Source organism: Amphibalanus amphitrite, unplaced genomic scaffold (genome assembly GCF_019059575.1).
Source record: "Amphibalanus amphitrite isolate SeventyFive unplaced genomic scaffold, NRLGWU_Aamphi_draft 001031F_arrow, whole genome shotgun sequence".
Lineage (NCBI taxonomy): Eukaryota > Metazoa > Arthropoda > Thecostraca > Balanomorpha > Balanidae > Amphibalanus > Amphibalanus amphitrite.
Genome location: NW_024882525.1, coordinates 134,126 through 159,555, shown reverse-complemented (window position 1 = coordinate 159,555; position 25,430 = coordinate 134,126). Strand labels below are relative to the sequence as shown.

Sequence of the window (25,430 nt, the reverse complement as noted above, 5' to 3'; positions counted from 1 at the left end):
TAACTACTAAAGCTTGTATTTCAGTTCTGTTACATGTTTGCCACCTGAACGTTTGGTCCGTGTTTCTCATATGATGTCTCGAATTCAGCGGCCGACGCTGGGACGGGATGACTGTTCTGTGAGCTGCAGTGCACAGGCTGAGAGGTGCTCACGGACCGAACAGGGGGCGAACGTTAACCAATGCGCCAGTGCCCGCTGTGCGGTACGGATGATACACAAGAACAACAGAATATAAATTACAGCGGAAGGGAAGTAAATCGAACGGGCAGGCTGTGCTGAAAATACGTAACACAATGAACGCAGGCGGGCCATCGCTTAAGAACAGCCGCAGATGAGTGACTGACGGACACAGGGCGGAGCAGGGAAGACCGGAACTTAACACCATGAGTGGTAGATCCGCGAGACCTGCTAGCTGGCGATGTGAAGCGCACACGCACATTGAAGACACGTTGACGCTAGAAATAACAGCCGTGCTTCTGCCTTCTAGTGCGAGAAAAAGTGCTATTGCACCATCCAGCGCCTGCAGCGATCACGGGACTAAGAGCTCAGCGGCCGGATAGACATTCGATGTACGCTCACAGACTAACAGCGAACATCAATATAGGATTCTGTTTGAACACGATCTACAGACGATTCGACTCGGACGTGAGGGTTGTGCCAACAACCAATATAAAATAAACCACATTATTTTGTCGTTGTTGCACTACGAGTTCACGAGTTCACAAACAGCCGGACACGACGTAACTACATCTCTGTTTAAATACTCTGACAGCACACCCGCTGACACCGTCGTCTCGCCACTACCCCGGCCTCCTCTCTCCCTCTCTCGGGCTCTCTCTCGGGGTGCGTCGCTGTCGACGCGGCTCAGACGGTGGCCGACATGGAGACGTCGTCATCGACGGCTCCCACCAGGTGGCGCCCACTCTCGCTGTCGTGCAGGTGGGCGGGCGGCGCGGCCTTCTCCGGCGCCGGCGGCGGGCACAGACAGGTGCGCAGTCGGCGCAGCACCAGCAGAGCGAATAGTGGGACCGGAGTCATGGTGGCCACCACGATCGGCACCACTGCGGGTAGAGACGGGGTGGAGAGGGTCAGAGCGGCACTGTGGGGGGGAGGGGGTTTAGTGGGGCAGTGAGGGTCAGTAGCGGAGCGGGGAGGGTCAGCGGGGTGCGGGGAGAGACGTGACGAGGGTGTGAGGGACGCGGCTCTCACCGATGAAGAGGCAGGTCCCTCCGTCCCTCCCCCTCCCTTCCTCAACAAAGACCCTGTGCGGCGTCCCACTGATGAAAGCGAGAGCCTTTTCTCTCCGTTCAAGAGCGACCCACTGACGGGCAAGAGGATCCCTGCCCTTCCCAATCCCTCCCTGCCCAAGCGACTTCTTACCTACTGAAGATGCCTTTGTTTTGTTGGGTTAGGCCCTTTCGGTCCAATGAGACCATTTCAGAGCCGGGAGGATGATAGGATATAGGGGGAGACATTGGTCTGGGCAGGCACTCTAGTGAGTCGCCGGGGCTGAGCTCGTCCAGAGGACAGGCCACCCAGCCCCAAGGCACTCACTGCACCCGGCTACGGGGTGCGCTCCCTCGGGAGCAGCGGTGCCGCTCCAAGGGAGCAGCCCGCATGAGATAAAGTTGCCTGTCCAGCCCGGAGGGGGTTGCGGCGTGGAGGAGAAGGATTTCAGTATCCTGAGGATAGAAGCACGGAACGGTGGTAAGATGCCTATACTTATCCCTTATTTCTACTGAAGAGTGAACCACCAACAAGCAGATGAATCCCCAACCATACTCACCCTCCCCGACACCGGACACGCGCAGTGTCTCACCGATGGAAGGGTGAATGTCTGCCACTTGCCTCCCTCCCTTCCCGCAAGGTAACTCACCGATGGAGAGGTCGCTGGATGGCTCCGGCAGGGAGAACTTCAGCATGAAGATGGTGACGCCCGTGTTCTGGATGCCCGTCTCGATGCTGATGGCGATAGCGTCCTCCAAGGAGCGGCCGGTGGCCCAGGCCGCCAGGCCGCCGCCCAGGAAACCGATTATCGGCAGCACCGCCGACACCAGCACCAGCTGGCGGACATACCGGGTACTGGTCACTCACCGCAGCGCCGCCAGGGGTGCGGGCGGGAGCGAGGCAGGCTCGGCGCGGTGGTGACCGAACAAAACGGGAAGATTGCAATGCAACAAAATGTTATCGAGCAGAAAAATAAGAAAATGTTTATTGCAACTGTGGCTAGCCGTTATCACATTATTCTGGAAAGCAAACACTTGAGATGACGAGGCAGCTATCGAATGATCCAGCAATGGTAGGTACTGCTCTGCTTGAGAAATGATATTCTGCTCACTGCACGTAACAAAATATCCTTGCTGAGGTAAAGGCATGTTGCGTCCGTTGAAGCACGACTGATAAAGAGTCGTAGGGGGGGGGGGGAGCGGATGACCATTGGCCAATTAGCACCAGGCGTCAGTCCTACCTTCCAGGTCAGCAGGCGCCAGATGTACATGTTGGTGTAGATGCCGAACGCCACGATGAAGATGAAGAGGATGACGGACCACGGCTTCAGCGCGCGCCGCATGATATCAGCCACCTGCAAACATCAGTATGGGTTAGGTCAGGCGTTGCCAACATAGGAAGACACGTTTTACCAAAATTAGTGTAAAATGGTGTCCTAAAGTCGTCATCAGTAATCACTAGGCAGCCAAAGTACAATGAACACCAACGCAGACCAAACATGGAAAACAATGGTCGGAGACAACTGCGCCATCTTATGTGCCATATTCCGTGCATCTTTTCGTCTGACTGTCTCAATGTCATGTCCAATGCTTTGTTCGACTATCTCCTCGCCCGGCATATCTCTCTGACCATCTGTCCGTCTCCCCACCTTCAACCATGTCTCTCATATAAGGGAGCTGTCAATCTGTCCGCCCTGTCTCTTCATCCGCAATGTCATCTCTTCGAACATCGCGCCCGCCTCTCTCCTCCCTGACACCTGGTCCACCTCCCTACACCTCTCCACCCCCAGGTCCCTCTGACCTTGAACAGGAAGACTTTGGAGCTCTCCACCGTTCTGACCTATCCCCAGCTTCTCTGACACCTATTCACCCTCTCTCTTACTCTCCCGCCTCTCTGACCTTGGGTAGGAAGCGGTTGATGAGCAGTCCGATGCCGCAGGGTACCAGCAGCGATACCAGAATGGTCAGGATGTTCCTGTACGGGATCACCACGGACGTATCGTCCGTGATGAAACGACCCAGACTGTACGCCCACGCCGGCACAGCGCCTGAAAACAGAGCGGCGGGGTCACACACGGCGGGTGATGGCTGGTGGGGCGCATTTATACAGGCAGTTCCAGTTACAGTGCAGACAGTCGGCGCATTGTAACAGGTAGTTCCATTCATAGATCGAGTGTAGTTTAGATATACGTTACACGACCACAGACACTCACAAACAGTAGACACTAGGCACCGGCCAGGCACACAATCCGACAATGATACCTCACACAGGTAGTACCTACTAAGGTCATACAGGTCATCAATCACAGTTAATCCAACGAGGCCACTGTACCACCGATTTAGCCAGCCTACGGGGGCAGATGCGCAATGAATTGAATCACTCAGCGTCCGACGAATATAGCAGACCAATCCATCAGTGTAGGCTCGACAACAGTATCGGTACTCTGTACCTCAAATGAGATGGCCGGTAGGCCGTGTCTCCGGGGACACAGTAAAAGCGCTGCCTCGGCTCGGCGCAGTTACAGACGCGATCAGAGCAAATCAGAGGAGTGGCAGCACTGGGACCGCACTCTAACGCCAGGGCCAACGCCAACGCTAGGGCCAACGCTAAATGATAGGTAGGGAAATTAATCATTGCCGAGAACCATTATTGCAAATGTGTTTACTGAAGTTCGAAACAAACATGTTTCAAGCATAATTGGGATGCATTGCGGGCAAATTGATTGCAAGTGAAGATGAACATCTCTAATGCCATCCAAGGATTTGCGTGTTACCGTACCATTATGTTCGTTAATTAGTTCGCACAGTCGAGGATTGAACCTCATTTGGAGTTCGATGAGTTCATTCAGCATCAGAACGCACTCAGAAGTGGGTTCGGGCAATCAAGAATTGTGGACCGTTCGAACTCAGTCGAAATAGATCGTTTACGATTAAATAAGCTCCGAAGTTCCGTCAACTGCTCCAGTCAATGAAATAATCAACAAGCAAATCGGGCCCCATTTGATCCATCAAGGCAGTTTGTGGAAGCCTCGTTAATGTAGTTATTTAATACCCAATCGAGCTGAGCACAAATCCACCTGCTTTTCAACCGATCAATACTGACGGATTTAACTCCTACGAATCGACCTTTCACGGAATCCGGTGATATATCTGTCAACGCTGTCGCTGACCTTTTAATATCACCTGTCAGAGGCAAGTGGAGCCCTGTGCAGTGTGCACGCCAGCACAGACGTGCACGCCAGCACAGTCCACGCAGCCTCGGGGAATGTCGAACACGGGGATTGTCGGACACGAGGTCATAACCCCAGCCGGTAGTACCCTTACAGCTGTACAGAGCACCGGGAAACTCCGCCGTTCCTACCACTCCCATCCCCCATCAAAAAGCGGTCCCAAGCGTCACTGTCCCCCATCCTGCTCCCCCTGCCCCCCCCCCCCGCAGGTGTCACAAACTTCACGCCACTGCCCTCACCATCTTGCCGCCACTCACCGAAGGCCACCAGCGCGCTGCTAAGAACCCCCTCTCCAACCCTGCGCCTCCCAGGAGTCACTACCTTCACGTCAATGCCCTCCTCAAGTCCTCATCTTGCCGCCACTCACCGAAGGCCACCAGCGCGCTGACAAACGTCATCGTCACCGACAGGTTGATGTTGCCGTTGAAGAGGTAGGTCCAGATGTTGGAGGCGCCGCCGCCCGGGCTGCAGCCGGTGAGGAACAGACCCAGCTGAAGACCCGGGTCGCTGAAGAAGGCCATCGCCAGCCCGAACCCAGCCTGGAGAAACAGGGGGGAAGTGTGTGGTGAGATAGAGGCACATCCCGAATGATGAATGACACAGGCTAGTGTAAGAAACAGTGAGGGCAAGACGATCGAAAGAAAACACCTCCCAGTCGCGGCTTAAGAATTTGGTGTCCGCATTTCGGTTCGCATATGAAAAAAACACACACGACTTGATGGCTAAATTAAGTCCTTGAAAATACTTCCTGTTGTCAGTGGTGGCGGGCACGATCCAACTGCGTTTTACGTAACTCCATAGCCCGGCCATGCCTATTTTGGATATCCTGTCTAAGGAAGGAAAACCAATGGAGCTCCGTTCGCGCCTGGCGTGCACAGGCCCGCAGACAGACACACAAACACACCAAGGTCAGGCGGCCATTATTCCCGGAGAAAGTGTTTGTTGACCTCGGCCCGGCCAGGGCTCGGCAGGTATCGTGCACGGAGATACCTTGGGCTCGGTATGAGACACACAACAATCATAAACAGAGAGATAGAGGAGGCACGGTCGGAAGCCAGTCGTGCTGACAATGCTATCTTCTGAGCGTGCGTGATAGAAGTGTTATCACTTATCAGTGAAGAAGATCTTCCGCCGCTTTGTTTTGATCGCTCAAACCGAGATGAAAGCCTACAGGTAGGTACTATTGACACCGTTCAACAAGGCCGCAAGCGAGTGATAAAAATGTTGGCACAGCCCAACACAAGAAATCTAACAAATGCTCCTATCATCGACGCGAGGCAGAGTAACAACGCACCGGCACGAAGTGTTTTGTTTCTTATGTTGGTGTGCGCGTTGTTCCGTTATAAAAAAGTCATAGTCAATAGATTCAGACAGCGGAAACCAACCACACAACGCATATCGGACACAATATTTCTGCAACTAAGGTGCAGCACTGCGAAGCATATGACCGATCATAAACGGGGAAGGTGTATGGCAGACGGCAGCCATGGACGTTTTGGACAACATAGTTCAATATCGATGTCCACATCTCACGCAAAGAAGTAATCTAAGCATCGATCTATGAAGACTGATAGAACACGAGATACATATCTGAGCACACGCCACACACCTTAGATTTTCGTCGAGTCAAATTTGTAAGGAACTCAATCTACGCATGCATGACGAGCGTGTTCCTCTCCTTCAGATCCAGACAGATTGTGCGTCTTCTCCCCTCCCTCCCCTCCATCCTACCCAGCCACGGAAACCCCGGCGTGACGGCATCGGAAGCCCGGCAGTGGGCCCGGACGGATTTCGTAATAGCGCGCCGCCGTCCGTATCCGCCGGCCGCCGCCGCCGGTACCGTCCGATCTTGGTACGACCGCTGTCCGGCGGCCCGGGGGCTGAAGGAGGTTGGAAGGTTGTGGTACCGTCCGATCTTGAAACGACCGCTGTCAGGTGGCCCGGGGGCTGGAGGACGCGGAGGAGGATTGCGGCCGGTGCTGGAGGACGGAGGAGGGTAGCGGACCCAACAGACACGCTCGACCGGGTGGAAGCCACTGAAGCAGCTACACCGAGGATCACAGTAAGGCGGGGAGGTTTGAACGGACGCGGTGACAACAGCGCAAGCGATCACGGACTGGGGTGAGCCGCACTGGTCACACAGTTTCAACCGGCGCCGGAAGGGCGAGTGAAATACGGGTACTCACTACTCTGCATCGAAATTGCTCAGCTATCGCCAGCCAGCCCAACCAGGGCAGTGGGAGTGAATAACGGCCATTCATCAATCACTTTTGGCATGCAACACCCATCCGGCCTGTCACGGCAAAATATTGCCAATAAATAAACATCTAAGAGTGTTGCCACCCTCCCACCAGCTGCAGACACCACATGTTTGTCGTTCCATCAGCAGGGGCCAGGGAACGCCGGTGTCTGTATGAAGGGCATGCGGCGGTTACAGGACTACTGTAGTCACACCGGGGCGGAATATTGTGACCTCAGTCACGTCCCGCACCGAGAGACGTGTATTAGTGCATGCTCAGATAACGGCGGAACAAATAAACCCGCTGGGACGGCCGCGGCGCCTGCCGTCAGCAGTTCAGTCGTTCAGCAAAACTGATCGACGACTGCTGAGAAAACTGCTGCGGCGGCAGCTGCCGCTTTGGGGGACGACGCATGATACCTCAGCTTTCGAGAGAAAGTGGGGGCATACGACTAAGAGTAACAATGGAGAAGGAAGGACTATAACTCAAAATGATGCGCTCTCACGAGAACATATCAGTGTCGCTCCATGCCAGACACAAGCGAATCTCAAACAGAACCGCTCCGGCCCAAATCACCCGTCAGGTGACTGATCACGTACGGGTATTTCTGATCACACCCCGTCCCGTGACGGACCACTTCGGTTGGTCACGTTACGTCAGCCCGTGACCCGGGGTCGATTTGGAGGCCCAGTGTCTGCGCCCAGACCTGGGCCGCCACTAACGGGTATTGCATCACCCTATCGGAACCCACAATGGCTGCTGCTGCTAACGAGGCCGGTTACGTCAGCGTTCGGCGGTGGAAGCAACAGGCCACGAATGACGGACTATGTAAGTAACGGCGGTCTATACCTGTTCGATTTTCAGCTAACAGTCACCAGTGACCGGTAAGCTTTTGTGCGCTACACTGGCGATCGATCAACCATCTACCACATACCAATGTGTCAAATGTTTCTAACCTAAACTCGTGCACTTCATTAAAAACAGCTTTGCGTTCTTCAACAGAGTAAGGATAAGTAATAAAAGTACACACACAGAGTCGCCAAACCGGCGCCATCCAGGGCCACCAACTCGAACCAGTCAACCGTGGCTAATGGCTATTAAAGGTAAGACAGCAATAACCCTTGAACGCACACAAGCGCCGACAAACGCCCAGTTCGTGACCTTCGCTCTCCGTTGGGCGGCGCAGCGGTGCCACTTTCTCTGACCCCATGCAGCTCCCATGTAGGTCACCTTGAGAGACCCAGGGGCGGCAGCGCAGGTATTGTGGCGTGGAACGGGCGGAGAATGAGACACACCTGACTTGACCCGACCCGGCGCCGAGGCCGGTGGCTGCGGGTCACCAGACGCCGCTGAGACGATAGGATACGGAGCCGGCACGTAAGGTGAGCATGGGAGGCCACTCCCCACCAGTCATATTGGCTGCTACTCGCACAGACGGCCGCGGGGGGAAAGGAACGGATCGGACATTGGGATAATTTAGGCACCACACATCTGACACTGACCTACTGCATTTCTCAGTGTGCACATTATTAGCCTTTTTCCATTGGCAAAAACAAATTGATATTACCAGAAACATAGACCTCTGTACACCGAGGTATACAGAGAGGTCTATGCCAGAAACTACCTTACAAGGTTGCATCAATAATTGAGTGGGAACATTGAAAGTAATAATTTAAGTAGCCCCCAAGGTTCTCACAATGGGCGTGGAATAGGCGTCCGTTACCTCGAGAAATCAGCAAAGAAATCACACAAAGCAGCCGGACATTACGGTCCACATTTCCGCTAAGCCATGCCGCTTTTGATCCCTATCGGCCCGATCCAGACCTCCGCCAGTCACCCGGCCAATTTCTCCTGATACGTAGGAGGAAAATCGTGCGGTTGGGCCGGAGCTGGCCACACCAATATACCAAGGACCGAGAGCCGAGCCGAGCTCGCCGGGCACGAGCTCCGTGACGGGCGTGACACGGCAAACGTCACGTAACGCGGCGTGACGGACCCATGGACGGACGGCTGCTGCGCCGGCAGCCGGGCGTGAGTTACATGACAAGGAGATACAGTGGTGATTGCTGACCTTGATACCGAAGGCCAAGCCCACTCGAAAGCTCCACCTGACCATATGTAGGTAATCACCACAGCTTTACAAACATTACTTGATGCACCACTTTGTCATAGCTGCAGTCAAATCGGACTTGTGAACTGTTTTTTTTTTGTTACATATAACGTTACTCAATTAAGAATCAATGACCGTAGTTTTTTCCGGTTATTACCGTCCCTACCCAGTGCCAATTCCCTATCCAACTGCAGCAAAGGCCGAGCCCACTTTGAGCTCGCCTCTAAAACGATAAGTGTTCTGTTCAGCCTACCAATCTGCTATTTCTGCAGCCATCCCCCGACTCCTCGTCCGACAGGGCTCCATGGTGCAGTGCACATGAGCGAGACACTTGTGCCAGTGATGCTGTGACGCGACTCATCATACGTCTTCATGACGGCCGCCACTTGGCTCCCGGCGACTAGCGACTGCAGTCTGAGAGGCCGCAATGATGTGGGGATTGAAGGGAGCGGGCGACGAGCAGAGCCGATGAGATGGGAAGGTCGTCCACAGGACACAGAGGGACCGAAGAAATCAGTGGGACATCAGCTGGATGCTGGGCTAAATGAAACGAAAAAGACACGATATCTTCAGCGCTATAGTATAAAGAGTCAATCGAAATTGGGCGGGAGCGGCAGGGCTGGACGGGAATGGACAAAATTGCCACTTATCGAATTAAAAGCAAAGGCAACAAACAACAGAAAGACAGCGGAAGGGAAAAGACTTTGTGAAAGATGGGAGACAAAAATGAGAGAGGGAGAGAGTATGGGAAGGATAAATAATATAATGAATGTCCAGAAGCTATCGTGTCTGCTAAGTCCAAATGCCGGATCTGTGGCACTGTCCGATTTCCGCAGTTACACGTAAATGCCGCCGATGTTATCGTGCAGTGCAACGGGACAACCTAGCACGACCAATGCCGCAAACCTTTATGAAATGCCTACCATATAGTCCTGAAGTCGAACTCAAGGTGGCTCTATCTATCAATTGAAAACATCCAGTGTTTCACTTCTATAGCATTGAGCAAAGTCTAGAATATCCGGCCATTCCCACATCTATTTTTAACACTGTATAACATATCGGCAGTGCACAGAGACCAGAGGCCCCGCGCCACTGACCGGCGCGGTGCGGCGGACCAGACGTACGGATCGGGTCAGAGCGTCACACCCCAGACTACACCTTTTGTCAGTTAAATTCGGTGCGTAATCGTCCATTTTAGAACTAACGGAATGTGTGTAGACATACCGCAAAATTATGTACAAGAATCACATAATATCTCGGCGCAGGTCAGGCAGTCGGCGGTAAAGCATTCAATTTCGGCACAGCGGCAAAACGCTCCATTTTCGGCGATAGCGCGAGTAGAATCGGCTGCGCCAGCATAGGTTTAGAGGTAGCGCACGCTATTTAGCAGCAGTAAGAACCAAATTCGGCACTGTTCATTCAATTTCGGCGGGTAACCGGAGGCACCCAGATGATTCATATTTTCGGGAACGCTTCCTTAGCATCAAATGAATCCCCATACAGCTTTGTAGCTTTGAGATATCTCAGGGGTAGAAAAGCAGGGCATTGCTTGTTTAGCGTCACAGTACCTACCTAAGATCGTTTCGCTGTTTCCCGTTTCGAATTCTGATGTGAAAATTGATAAGCTTTACAGAGTTAGTACTATTTATCCTAAACAAATAACATCTGTGGGCTGGTCTCTTTTTTATTACAGTACCCGCTCCTGTCCGCACATGGCGGACGACGATCGACAAGGCAAACGCCAATCGTTGTTGAACTCGAGGCAAACCCCGACCTCATTCATTGAAGCACGTCTGTGCTGTTGTCACTGTGTGCCAAGTTTTTGTCCAACACATGAGCTCATTTTACCAAAAGACCTGTTATTTTACTTCACCTTGAAAGCAACCCATCACCTCGTCAATCACACATAACACAATTATCTCCACCATACCAGAATGAGTCCTACCAATCGGTTATCGTTGCACTTCCTGTTATCATCTCCTATTAATCAATTGCCAGCGTGAAACATCAAACATCCCTTACCTACTGTGTGCAAAAGGACACGAAAATAAATTCAGCATTCCGTATCGTATCACCACGCGTCCCCTCACCCCGCCCTACCGCCATGAACACCACCAGAGGCTTAGCGCCAACATTCTAACCCGTCCCACGGCAAGACTCGTAGTTGCGGCAGGTGTATCTCCCCCCCTCCCCCTTCCACACATCAAACAGCATCTGACCGTCCATCCGGCGCTCGTCGCATCCTTTCAACAACCGCGCGATGACACCGGGCGTCTCTGGCGCACGGGCGGGGTCAAAGTTCAGTAGTCGCGTACCCTGTCGGCCTGGTTTTGTTCGCCGCCTTCGTTTTAAGCAGGTGCCTATGCACTTATTACGGAGCGAGCGAAGCGAGCGTAGTCTTTCCTTAGATTAACGGAAATTTCTGAGTATGAGCGGCCGGCCGGCCGGCCGGCCGGCCGGCCGTGGTCACGCTTTTGCGAGGCTTATATCTCAGCAACCACTTGACCGATTTACACGCGGTAATTTTTGTAGGGTAGCTTCATTCCTTCTACCAAGTATTGAACTATTCCTGATGCATGTGGGTGACCCCTTATGCACGTGCCACGTGCAAAACGAAGAGGTGTCCGTTTTGTAATTGTTGCAATATCTCGGTAACTACTTGGCCGATTGCGCTGAAAGTTGGCATGTAGGTAGGCACCCACTAGGCACTGCATATCCATGTGCCAGAGTTGGGGTGCTGCTGCACGTGCGCACGTGCAGGGGTCGTTTCCAGATCTCGAGAACGGCTCGACCGATTGCGCTCAAATTTGGTACACAGTTAGGGACCGGTTAGTAGGGTGCCGTGCACAAGTCAGTTGGGACCCATTTTGCACGTGCGCACGTGCAGGGTGCCGCTTCCAGATCTCGAGAACGGCTGGGCCGATTGTGCCCAAATTTGGCACGTCGGTAGAAACCGGTTAGTAGGGTGCCGTGCACAAGTCAGTTGGAGGTACCCCCTCACAATTTCGCACGTGCAAGGCCCACCCTCTCGCTCGCTCCGTTAGTCGCCCCAAAAGGCGTTATACTGGTGTAAGTACTTACTTGGTAGAAATTAATAGGTATGTACATTGTAATGTTTTGTTTAACCCACATAAAGCACGAACATGAAACGATGCCCATCGCTGACGAATGCGAATGAAATATTCGGCCATAAAGGAGAGGGTGGAGGGCCGGAGGCATGCACATTGAACAAGTCCAGACAGTGGGACAGTGTCAACAGTAAACACCTTGAAAAACGTTTGACTTAATAACAATGCTCCAACAAGCTCAGTTTGTAAGCGAGAAGTCTCTGCCTGCTTTCAAATAGCCGCCGAGATTGAATGAATATCGCCGAATTTGGTTGCTGCTGTTCTAAATGTCGTGCGGCCGTTTCCAATTACCACCGGCATCACCGAAATACAATGCGGATACGCCGAAACCGGGCGTCTTTTGCTGCTGCGCCGAAATTAAATGCTCTAATGCCGATCATCGCTATAAACGGCCGACATGCAATGCTATACTGATACATAGCTTTGCGGTTTGTCTACAAATAATCCGCTAGGTCTAAAATGGACGCGTACGTACCGAAATAAACTGACAAAAGGTGTAGCTTCACCAGTCTCCAGGGAGGCCGGCAGCGCGGCACGAGACGAGAGGCCGGGCCGGCACGGAGCGCGGCAGTGACGTCACCGGGAAATGCCCCGTCATCGTGACGTCACCACAGGATCCGGAGCGCTGTTCGGCAGCCGGCTATTTTGTGTGCAGGGTATGACGTATTTCGCGAGCCGACGTCACAGGCGGTGACGTCGGCTCGCGCGCGAGCCGAGCGCCAACGACAAACTAACGGGAACCCTCGGACACCCTCCGGGCATAAACCGCGGAGTAGCATATTGAGCGAGTCTTATAAGGAAAGTTCATATATTTTCGTTTCTCAAATGATAATCAGGGTGTCTCTTACCTTTTTACACATCATTTAGGCTTACCTAACACTTCAGTTGCCAAATATCTGCAATTTATTCAAACGAAGGTATTTTCGGTAAATATCAATGGTATAGACCGAAATCTTTTGAATAAAAACTCCAACCAACAGAAATAAAAATAACCTAATTTATTTCAACCATTTCCTCCGAATTAACAACATAAAAACTCACTTTTACACACATCATTCATAATAAAGCATACTAACACGCCGCTTTTGACAATTGCGGCGTCGAGTGGCGCGCTGCTAGCGCTCTTTTTCGATCGCAGAGACCCTGCACGCGCGCGAGCACACTACGTCACGTCCGGGGGGCACAGGTATATGAAAAATCGCAGTGACGTAACACTTTTCTCGCTTCTCATTGGTCAATAGCCCGTTGCCGGGGTAACGTGCACGTATGTGAGCGCGGGCAAGAGTACTAGCCGGCCGCCGATCAGGGCTCGGGCCGGGCCGGGCGGAGGAGGGTGGTGAGCGAGCGTCTTCGGTCAGAGCTAGACTGGGAGGTGGACGAGTGAGAAACTCGGGGTTTTTTGAAGGCGTGTTAGCCTGTCAGTAAGGTATGCCCGTGATATGCTACGTGCAGCTTAGGTGACGGATCAAAATCAGAATGCATCGTAATGCGCTCATTGAATTCCCATTCAACAAGTCAGATATGTATGTAAGAGGCATTGCTTTGCAGCAAAATGAAAAGCTGATCGAAAAGCTTTTTTCTGCATCATCGACGAATTCCTAAGCTTGTCATTTACCGGCGCAGTAGCCGCGCCACTGTTCAGACTACATCACGCAATGGCCATGCTATCAGAAACTCTATTACCTACAAGGGCCAGAAAGTCCAATCTCTTGTCACGAAAACTCAGCAAAAAATCCGATATCGCCGGACTCAATATCTGACACTAAGATTTAGATGAAAACTTCCGCCTCATGGAGGGTGAACGTTATCGCTTGAAGCCAGACCTCCCAGACAAGCACCAAATAACGAACATTAAAGAATGCCGACTCTCTCAGTTCAGAGCCCAATTAAAAGCATTACAGAAAGCCAACTGTCTCATTTATCACCAAATAGCGAGCGCTATAGCGCCAATCTGTTCCAGTCCGGCCCCGGCCAGCCTGCCGGACTATCAGCAGTCAGTCAGACGGTGACGCTAGCAATGTGTGTGCCCCAGTCGGTAAACAACCCGCTACCATTAACCAGAGAGCGACCCGGCAACGCCGGCATGCAGCCGCCTGACGCAGCCTGATGGGGCAGCTGGCCCCGACCGGGAGCTGGGCTAGCCCAGTACAGACCGGTGGGGCAGCTGGCCCCGACCAGGATCCTACCCCGTACCGACCCAACCCGGTCACCCGGTGGGGCAGCTGAACCAGACCAGGACCTGAGCTAGCCATCGAGTGCATAGAGACTTCAGAACTATACCAATATGAGGAATATCTGTCACCCTGTCTGTAGAAAAATATTGCACAAACAAACCTAAAAAGCATTGCGGCATTCAATTTTGACCACACAGAATGAGCGAGCAAAGAAGTAGGTATATAAATTCTAATAAGACCAACGAAAAGAGACTTCTCTATGAAATCTGGCGAGGGCCGAACACTGCACGAACGTCGAACGCTGTCACAAATGATGAACAGGCCAAATAGCCCCGTCCGAGGAATCAGCCTCCAACCTATTTTCCAAGAAGGCGGACAATAAGAAGCGGCATGCCACGGCGGAGCGCAGGGACATTGACAGGCCGGGACAGGTATAACTATTAGCGGACAATTGAGCGGTGCACGGCGGTGCAGTGGGACATTGACAGGCGGGGACAGGTGTATTAGCGGACGATTGAGCGGTGCGCGCCGGTGGGAGGACGGAGACACTGACAGGCGCGGACAGATATACTAGCGGACGATTGACCGGAACACGCCGGTGGGAGGACAGGCGCTCGTTGGCCGAGTCGCCGGCCGCGGAGTCGGCGGAGTCGGCGAGTGGCGCACAGCGGAGGCGATCGAACGGGGGCGGCCCGGGGGTCTGTCTTGGGTCCGTGGCGGGTCTATAAGTGTGACAGACTAGTGACGGGTTTGTGACGGGTTTATGACAGCAGCTATGACCGAATGACCAGCCGTCACGCCCGGGACCCACTCTGAAGCCTGACCGTCCCGCCCAGGTGCGTGTACTGATCGAGCCACGACAGCGAGCTCCATCGCCACAATCAATCGAATCACGCACGGAGGGAGGCAGAACCACAGGGACTTCCGATCATCCAACTCCCAGCAGGGCTGGCGTGCCAGTCACGTGAGCTATCCAATATGCTGCTCCAGATGAGACGTCCTGAGGTCTTATCACGGAGGGACCGGCGGAAAGGAGACGGAAGTAGCGCCTAACATACGCGCAATGAAACAGCAGGGGAGCGCTTTGTGTCTCTATTTGCCAAACAAGGATCCCCACGCCGGCAGGGCAGTTTGACGGGAGTTAATGATACCGTATCTTATTCACGACATACGAGAAGTAAAAATATATGGATAGGTGGTAATACCGATCCCAACCGATTGGTATACGGCGTAAAAAGTTGTTCAATCACCAACGAACACATTGAAAGACCAGAGGCCAGTTTTACAAACAGAAAAAAGCCGCCTGCCGGAATTTTTTGCCTAGAGATCGCTTCACATACGGAGCGTAAACGGTAAAGCCTTATTCGCTTACGTGCCCATCGCGTTTACGCTCCATGTGTGAAGCGGTCTTTAGTTAAAAAAGTCCGGCAGGCGGCTATTTTTCTGTTGGTACAACTGGCCTGTGAACGGAGGCCACCAACCTGGATAAAAGCATAGTTCTGCCATCCTTGGGAGTCTTTAAGCCACTACATAAAGTCCCCAGAATTGGCGACTGTGCGCGGACTCTCTAGGTCTCTACGACCAAGGTCGGTCCGAGACCGGAGCTGGAAGCCGAGGTCAGGCCTCAATCTGGCCAGGCCGGGAGAGGGTCGGCCGTTCCGGCAGTCGGCACGGACACGCCATTCCACTCACGCTGACGTGCACCTTTGGAGGAGCCGCCGGCGGCTGTGGCGGGGAGGACCAACGAGGTCGGTCTAGTCTCCGACAGCAGAAGGCCTGAACAGCAGATGCAAGGATACAACGGAGGCGAACCCAGGCATGCCAGTCCATGAGTAATTGAGTAGTCCATGAGTCCATGAGCCAGTCCATAACCTTCACCATTCGCGCGAAAACACAGCCGATTCGAATGATACATAAACAAATGCTGCTGCTCACTGATGTTAGTTGTCGGACTTTCGTCCCCGTCTTGAGTTGAGATGTTAGTTTCACAACGTTTCGGCCAGTTACTTCTCCGGCCGTCGTCAGGTGTTCTTTGGCCCTTAGAAGGACCTGGATGTTGGTGGCGTTGCGCCGTACTAACACCTAACACCTGCGCCGTACTAACGCCGTACTAACACCTCGTCTCAAGCATTCAGAAGAAATGCTGCTGCTGTTTACAAACGAACACGCCTATGGATACAAGGGAAAACCCATCCACCTAAACCAGCTGGCGCTTCAGTGATCAGAACTGCAATCTGACTCGAGACTCGGGGTTTCCAGCCACAAAATTCGCAGACGTTTTCTCTGACGTACTACACCTGGCGATCGTTTGATGCATATGTGTTTCAAACTTGTGTGCTGGTCTGCTGTGCTATGATTAAGGGAGGGGAAAGGAATGCAGTCCCTCCTGTGACTTCCCTCCCACCCATCCCATCGTGTACTCACCAGCGGCATGACGAGGTACTGGGTGATGACGCCGATGGCCGGTCCGACGGGCCGCAGCAGCGACTGCTTGATGACGGCCAGGTCCAGCGTGCAGCCCATGTTGACGTACGTCAGCGACACCAGAGTGGCCACCGAGTAGGCGAAGATCTTGTCCAGCCGGCGGTTACTGCGGACCACGCTGACCGCCAGCTCGGCCTCGCCACTCTCCGGGACAGCAGGGCCGGCGGGAGAAGCGGAGCCGGCGGGGGAGGGGGCGGCGGGCGGCGAGACCCGGCCGCCCGACACGCGCACGCTCGTGTAGCCCAGGTGGGCGCCTGTGAGGTTGAAGGCGCGCCACACGTCCTCGGGTTGGTCGAGTCGGAAGACGATGTCGCGCGGCTCGACCGTCACCTGGCCCGAGTCGTCCAGCGGGTCTACCCGAAACTGGTACTCGCCCGGCGCCAGGTCGGCGAACTCGACCCGCACAGAGGTCGTGTTGCCCTCCATCAGCTGCTCCACCTGGCGACACGGGACGGTCAGCGGGGTCAGCACGCGGCCGTGGGATTGGGAAGCGGGCCATGCCTCCACCAGGTCTTGACCTAGGGCATGAGACGGCCTTCTCTGGATTATGGCACAAATCAGTCACCGCCGGGTTGACGGCGGCTGACGACCAGTCAATAGTTCAGATCCCTAGTAGGCAAAGGGCATAGTAATGGTTTCTTTTACGAATCACACCCACGCAGGGTTCGCATTTGCTGAGTCCATACTGAGTCCAACGACATCAGCGGGACGGCCCCACTAGGCCCACACCAGGTGCATTGTATGATCTCCGCGGTGCGAGTTAGACGGCAAACACCGGGGGCTGCCGGTGGTTCCCCACGCGCAAGGCGTCACAATGTAGCACTACTGACTCATTCTGCCGTCACAGACGCGCGGGGTCGACAATGCAGCCGATCTTCCCTCCCTACAGTGGTGTCTGATGTGAATGGTTTTTGCATGACTAGTTGGTGATTTGCTTAGAATACCGATGGTATCGAATACAGAAGGATGAGGTATCACACTGAATAGGCTTATTTTAGGCCGGTACTTAACTCGCTGTCAGGACCATTAGTCATCCGACATAATGAAATCGAGCCGCTCGCTCTCTATTGCTCAACATTATACGAACGAAACCCCCACATCCGATTGGCAATTCATGGCGCATATACGCAATCACACAATCGCATAACGGCGAGTGTTTGGGGATGCGTCATGAAACTACGATAGTAAGGTGCCCATCAGATATCAGCGATCCAAAGACATTCTATATCGTGTCCGTCACTAAACCATCCCCCTCCCAACACAAGCATGAGTCACGTAATAGTAATTTGTCATCAAAACACCTCAGTTCGGATAGCATAGCGAAGGATATCAGCCACCGACCAAACGATACTCGCACTATCACATCCCTCCATCCCCAGCGCCGGGAGAGCCGGCATCCTTCGCTCTCGGTAAGTGCCCCATCATCCCCGCGCTGGCCGAGTGCAGCTCTGACTCGCCTCTCACCTTGGCCGGGTCAAAGTGGATGGCGCTGGCGGCAGCGGAGGCGGCGCCGCAGCACGCCATCCACAGCGGGATGAGCGCCATCAGGTACATCAGCACCAGGTGCAGCGGCCATAGGGGACACATCCCGCTGTAAAGGACAGACTGCCGTCAGACACATCAGAAGGAACAGACACAGGGGACACATCCCGCTGTAACAGACTGCCGTCAGACACACCAGACAGGACAGACACACCAGACAGAACAGACACAGCGGACACATCCCGCTGTAACGGACAGACTGCCGTCAGACACCAGACAGGACAGACACAGGGGACACACCATGACCAGACAGGACAGACACAGGGGACATACCAGACAGGACAGACACAGGGGACACATCCCGCTGTAACGGACAGACAGTCGTCAGACACACCAAAGGAACAGACACAGGGGACACACCAGACAGGACAGACACAGTGGACACATCCCGCTGTAACGGACAGACAGTCGTCAGACACACCAGACAGGCCAGACACAGGGGACACATCAGACAGGACGCCGCCAAAGAGTCATATCATAGTGTGAAAGTACAGCAGGAAACCTACGTAACAGAACAGTTACGTTGCCTTCACACAGTCCTGCATTCGTTGCATGCCCATTGCCCATTGCCCATTGCACTTTTAGGTTTGTGTGCAATTACGACAGCTTGGTGAAAAAAGGACTACAGATCTAGATACTCTATTGTAGAGAGTGAAAGTCGATCAGCAGCCCACGACCAACGCCTCGACCACTTTTTTCCAGAGTCGTGCGAACGCTGCCAGCGACGGCGTGGGTCCACTGAACCGCACAGGCGGCGACAGCGAAAGCCAAGGAGCAGAAAACGCTGTCATTGTTACACAGCTCGCTGAGTTTCGCTTTCAACGCCGATGAAGATATTCTAGGAAAGTTCTGCTTCAATTTCGCACCTAATCACGCAGAATGGCTTGCATTAGGACAATCTTCGGCGCACAAATCAGCCAGTCAGACATGTGCATCAGGCTATGTCAAAGTCACTTTGACTATCTCCTTCCAATCAACTAAACAATTATCAACTATCTGCACAATCAGTCAATATCGCTCGAGTTTCTGACCTCCGGTGACCGTGTCCGTTTTGCGTCTGTCAGCCCATCCCGTCCCCACCATGACCCGTAACCTCGACCGTCCACTAGACAGGGACGGGGTGCGACGAGTCGCAGGCGGGCGGCGGCCAGGGACAGAACCCGCGCACCTGACGGCGAGCGGCCAGGGCCGGCGCCAGCCCGGGCCCCGTCACGCTCTCTCTCTCCGGCAGTCATGGCGCCGCGCCTGCCGCTGGACATTGCCTCACACTTTCTCCCCGTCGGCAGTGAGCCGAGAAAACAGCCTCCAGTCGGGCCTCCAATACCGTCAGGAGCTGGGAATCGTCAGACCGCTACTCAAATACCAGATTTCATACCAGCGGCCCTTCGGGGAAGGAAATCATTACACCGATACCAATACCATTTAGGCATTCGGACAAATCCACACAGACCTAAGATGCCTAATAAGGACCCCTCCTCCCCCAAAAATACCACATCGCTAGGGCAAGATACCTACTTACGTAATCCTGCGAGATTTCCCCTCTCCCACCTCCTGAAACCCCAGGTAGGTTCTCAGCACCACACCTCTAGTCTGTCTGCCACGCCTCCCTGCCGATCTGACAGCACCCTCCCCCGCTCAGTCTTGGCCGGGGTCTCAGTCAGCTGACAATCCTCTGGCACCCAGTCACAGGTCACAGGGGTCCGTTTGGCACCGGTCGTCTCCGCACAGCCCGCGGGGCGGTGACATGCCCGTTACGTAAGCACGGGGCGCTCGATCGCCGCCGACCGACGGGCAAGCACACGGTCGCACGGCCAGGCAGGGCAGACGATCTGACGACCGTATGGGCGAGCACATGGCCGGGTAGACGGTCAGACGGCTAGAGGGGCGGGAAGGCAGACACAGACGGCCAGACAGACGGGCATGAGCTCGACCAGACAGGCGATAAGACGGTCAGACAGACGGCCGGAGGGGCGGACAGGCAGCAGGCAGACAGGTACGGACAGAGGATCGGCGAATCCACCACCAGATCATACAGAGTAAGCTGCCATACGACCCTTGGGAAATAAAAGTATTCCCTATGAATCATTTTCAGCCCAAACCGACTACAGAGTACAGACGGTGGAAGAAGGTAAATTTGCGGATAATTGCACCGTATTAGGGAAGTTCATTGTAAAGAGCAGAGTACCAGTCTTTTATTCTCTTATGAGTCATAAACCAGTCGGAACTGTGATAACGAAACCGCGCCCACCGGAGACCGGTGCAGGATTCGGAGGAAACCAGTTAGATGCTAACAGGTTACCGCAGATTCGGGTCACCCTTCTCGGGGGATCTACTGGCCATGCTTCTAAACGGGCCTGGATCATGGAAGGTCTCCAGATTTGCACCGTCACACCAGACTGTGCGAATGGCACGTAACCTCTCGCCCTCGATCCCCCCCCCCTCCCCACCGGTGGCCGTGGCGCCCGTGACCTTGAAGACCGACCCGCTGCCGCCTCCAGTACGGTGGGAGGCCCACAGCTCGGCCAAGACCGGCAATGGCGGCCCATACGGATCAGAGTACGACACGGCATGGCCAGACAACGCTGCTGCGACGATGCTCGAGGTTTTCCTAGAGAAAAGCTCGGGACATTTCCACAGCACCTACTTCATGATCATTTACCACCATACATTTCAGGATTTTTCCAGGGTTCTGGCTTGCCCCACGATCTCAGTTATGGGTTCAGGGGAGTCCCATGGGTTTCATGTCCAGTTTTTTGTTTCACAGTTGCACCTAAACGTGTTTTTCACGGTAGTTCAGGATCCTCCACGGCCACGGCTGAACGGTATTCTGCAGTAAAATCCAAGGCTGCGGAGTCGGAGTCGGTCGCAGTCGACAGTTCTGACCGGAGTCGGAGTTGGAGTCGATTTTGGAAACCGGAGCCGAGGTCGGAGTCGAAGTCATAATACCCATGGACTCCGCAGACCTGGCAGGGCTGCAGACTGTGCAGAGTCAGAGTCGGAGTTGGAGTCTGTCGAAGTCGATAGTTCTTCCCGGAATCGGTGTCGGAGTCGGGGTTGGTCTTTGGAAGTCGGAGTCAGAGTCGGAGTCGGAATCACCGAAAATCCATCAACTCCGCAGCCCTGGTCCGTACTACGAACATACTGCACAATCTTGCGGACGTTAACTGACCTGTCACGAAACAGTCGAAAGTTTGCATGAAAACGATTCAACCCATGTCATGGAAGTAAATACCAACAGAATGCCTAACCGAAGCCCAGTGTTCCGACCAGAAACCCGACAACGGTCGGATGATACCATTGAACGGCTGCCTGCGTGTCGAGTTACCCACAGGTGTGGGTATTAGACTCCTGGGACTGGGGGACTCGGATGTGGCCAGCCACCGTCGGACGTGGTAGGGTAGGTGGGAGTCTGACAGTCGACACACTTGTCACGGTAGTGGACTGAGTGCAACAAGGATGGGCTGACGGGGTTCAATGGAAGCGCCAACAACAGTTTACGAATAAAAAGAAAATGTATTCAACTAATGTGGCGTAATAAATATGTGGCCAATTACCCACCCAATGATTGAGAGGAAACAGCCATTGCTTCACAACGGATAGCTAATTTTGATGCTGCGTGGTCAGCTATCATTATATGTCGCTATGTATAAATATTTAATATCATTGCGTCATTGGTAGAAACCACCGTGCGTTACGAAACAAGCATCGCACCGTCAGCCTCGCTACGATATAATAACCAGCCCAGCGCCCGACGAATCCGGTACTTACGATGCAAACATCATCTCTGCCTCGTCTGCAGCCCTCCGTGCCGGTCACTCTATCCTCCTGCTCGTACACCTCTCTCCACTCTCTCTCCTGGGTCTGACGGCTCGCTCCCGTCCGCTCGGTCCCACACTCGCCGGCCTTGCACTCGCCGGGCGACTGAGCCGACCTCCCCGGCGCGGCGCGGCGCTGGAGTGCCGCCCCCGGCAGTACCTCACCTCACCGAGTGGCCAGCCTGCCGGCGGGTGGCTGCAACCGATGCCAGATAGGCACGGCAGGCAGGCAAGGCGAAAAACAGGCAGCCCGAGGAGCCTGCCTTGCAAATCTCAACCCATGCCAAAATAGCTTTGAGAGCGCCTCGTCGCAAAAAAATAATGTCCAAAATAACGTACTGGACGTAACAGTGCGTCCCTGTTGCACCACCCACGGGTTTCCACACCCCGTGGGCCACACCCGTAGCCCCGCCCAGATCATACAGCTCCCTGAGGCAGCACAGTTCAGCGTTACGACCCCACCCATACACTGCCTAGTCCCAACGGCATGATGCAAGAGCTCGCCTACGTCAGAACTGCTGACCTCAGGACGGATCTGCACCTGAGCGTGGCTCCCGGCACCGACACAGCTGCCGTCAGCAGGCAACTGGAGCAGTTGAACGAGATACAGGAGGCTAAAAGCCATTGCTCCCAGTGCAAGAGCGCTGAGCCAGCTGAGGGAGACTTTAACCAGTCATTTCTAGCCTGGGCTCATAGTTACCGAAGGACGTGACTTGATCTAAGTACCCGCAGAGATTTGCATTGAGAACTATTTCATAGAGGGATTTTATGGTAGGCCCGATGTTAAGAAATTGCTTTGCTTCAGGCTTCAGCTTTGAGGCAAAGCGCACGCTGTTTATGAAAAATACAGTGCAGCTCCACATTGCCTGACTTTGTCGACCACCCTGGGCGCACCAATCCGAGCTTCTTTACGTGACTGCAGCCACCTAATCGGCGTCCATTCCCGTGAGAAACGCACACTGCTGGGCAGTGGGCTGCCCATTGATGAAGGGTGAAAGGTGTGGGATGTCCCTAAGGGGTTCTCCACTCTCCACGGACCGCCTCCAGGTCACAGGACCGCTGTAGTGCACCAGCACGGCGGCGCGCCATGTCAGGGTGGAGATTCGCCGAGAGAGGGGTGTGTGGGGAGGGGAGACACTAGGCTAGGCAGTGAGGCAGGAGATGTGACGCATGCTACCTATGACGCCCCCATGACCGGGACGAAAGGAACGGAAGATACGGGAGGGTACCTATTCAACGAATCCAACCCAAATTCGGAGGGCGGACTACCAGAGGGACCGGCATTACACCACTTGTTACTCAATTGCCGCTCTCGTGGCCGTAAGTCCGTGCCTACCCCGACATTTTCTCGCCAGGGATGGTCAATTTCAGCCAGGACCTGGCTGAAATTGGCTCAAACCATGGTTTGAAATGGTTGGCATAAATTCATTTATTCCTATGCCACACTGGTTTTAACAACTCTCCTTCAGGAACATTACAGACATTTACAACTAGTTTTGTCATTAAGCAATTGTCATGGCTGACTGCACTGCTTCAATGCACAAAATATAAAATATTCAAATTAAGAGGGGATTACAATGTATTTTTTCGGCTTACAGGTTATGATGCTGATTTGGAAAGGTTGTTAGACCAATGGGAGGTAAGCTATATGTATTTCCAGATACCCTAACATTGCTTGGTATGAATCTTGAGATCAGTTTTGACCAAATTAATCAATTTAATGTAAACAAATTGTAGAGGAACACATCTGTTTGGTCTCGCAGTCTTTCAGAATGCTGCGCTGGCCGGCTGACCCATGGGAACGATGACACAGTGGTACAGCATGACAACCAGGTGCTTACACATGGCACCCTGCACTCGCTCAGTTGCTGCACAGACTATGCCCAATTACCATACATAAATTAAATTAATACTACCTACCTACGTCATGAATTTCAGACCTGATGAAAGCCAAAGTGTCTAAAGCACTAAGCAAACTGTCAAACTCAAATTCATGACTAGACAAGTTTCTAGTCCTACCTATAGTTTTGTGTATTGTGTGGTAATTGAGGTGTGTTACACCGACATTCATGTACCTAATTTGTCTTGATCTCAACAGCTTTGTTTTTGCAGCTGTTCGAAATCTACCTACATCTGTCACATCAAAATAAGCCATGCAATAATGTAGCAGAAATTGATCATGTAACTTCATCAAGAGACTAGAGAGTATGTCAAGATTCTCATCCTGAAGATGTCAAATTGATGGGAGTAAAGGAAGTCAAAGTGAGCATTTCGCACTCCTTTTTTATTTTTTAGAAATCAAAATGTTGTCCAAATAAATGAATGGGTGGCTATGGGCCACGCAAAGCATTGCTTATTGCAAATGACACCTCACTGAAAATTTAGGACAAGGAGCTGGAGCTACCTCCGGTGTTCATCACAAGGTGCAGTAGCAGTGGAACAACTTCAGTTAAGGGGGGGGGGCAGTGGCACTGCCGACTTTTGGTCCCATTCCTTCCATGCAACGCCCATAGGGCTAATGTTAAAATGCCAAAATCAAAGGGGGGCATCCAGTGCCCTCCCCGTTCGTTCCGCTGCCTATGACAAGGTGAGAAATGCACTGGCCCACAAGTGGCCTAAGTTGAAGTACCTAATGCTCCCTTAAAATAAGTAAAAAATTGGGAAATGGGCTATTTATGTAAATAAAGTTTAACATGACAAAATTGAAACCACAAACTTGGAATTCACTTTTCACACCCTCCCGAACCTACCTTGCGTCAGTGCAGCCTTTATTGAAGCAGCAAAACTCGTTGGCACATGCGTAACTGTTCCTTCAATGATTTTCAGTCAAATTCCAATTCGGTCCGATTGAATGTGGATTTTAATTTTTATCACCTCTTGGCTCTCATTCGTGCACAAAGTCCAAAGACAAAACCGCACACCGCAAGCGCCACAAATGCGCCATCGAATGCATGTCAAGGTCGCTGATAAAAGTGAGATTTCAGTAAAACTGCAGTAAATCTGACGTCATAGAAAATGCTAGCCGTATCCGAGCTCGTTTTTGCTAAAATTGTGTCGTGTATCAGGCAACTCGGCTTCAAACAGCGTAAAATATAACAGCGTAAGCATATCGCATTGAACTTGGTCTTGATTGGGCACAACTAATGCAAATCCGTGGTTCCCTAACGCCTAACGGTGACAGCGGCAGGCGCAGCGCGCCAAAATGCTAAGCGTGCCCGGCGTCGGATAATTCACTTCTACAATCAGCAATCCATCCGATTTCAGCGCATGACAGTTGATGTTCTGCACGAGACGCCCAGCCCACAGGCCACAGGACAATATGCAATAGACGGCAAGGCCCTATATACGGTAGACGGTAAATGCCGGCCGACTAAAATTTGACGTCCCGTATGTACAACCCTCGGCTCCATGTGCTGCGTTGATCATTTGGTCAGCAATACATTCAACTGACGATTTGCATCCCACGTATCCGCATCCTGAC

General features: G+C 53.1%; 1 protein-coding gene across 2 annotated transcripts; it reads right to left on the bottom strand.

Annotated features, from left to right (window-relative positions):
• On the bottom strand, positions 1-24,905 carry LOC122369394 (ileal sodium/bile acid cotransporter-like). Of its 2 annotated transcripts, none has more exons than XM_043344116.1 (8): positions 24,700-24,905; positions 18,057-18,183; positions 16,533-17,030; positions 4,824-4,995; positions 3,126-3,274; positions 2,468-2,581; positions 1,877-2,063; positions 1-1,061 (listed from the first exon to the last, which is right to left on the bottom strand). In XM_043344116.1, the coding sequence occupies exons 2-8, from the start codon at positions 18,177-18,179 to the stop codon at positions 865-867; spliced, it is 1,440 nt and encodes a 479-aa protein (XP_043200051.1). In that variant the 5' UTR covers positions 18,180-18,183; positions 24,700-24,905; the 3' UTR covers positions 1-864. The 2 variants fall into 2 exon arrangements, with proteins under 2 accessions (XP_043200051.1, XP_043200050.1); XM_043344115.1 differs by lacking the exon at positions 24,700-24,905 and adding an exon at positions 21,903-22,433.
• Between the last annotated feature and the right edge of the window lie 525 nt (positions 24,906-25,430).

Coding starts and splice junctions, on each gene's coding strand:
- LOC122369394 (XM_043344115.1), bottom strand. Junction 2,064..2,467: donor GGCGCCTGCTGACCTGGAAG/GTAGGACTGACG, acceptor TATGTCCGCCAG/CTGGTGCTGGTGTCGGCGGT. Junction 1,062..1,876: donor ATCCAGCGACCTCTCCATCG/GTGAGTTACCTT, acceptor CTCTACCCGCAG/TGGTGCCGATCGTGGTGGCC.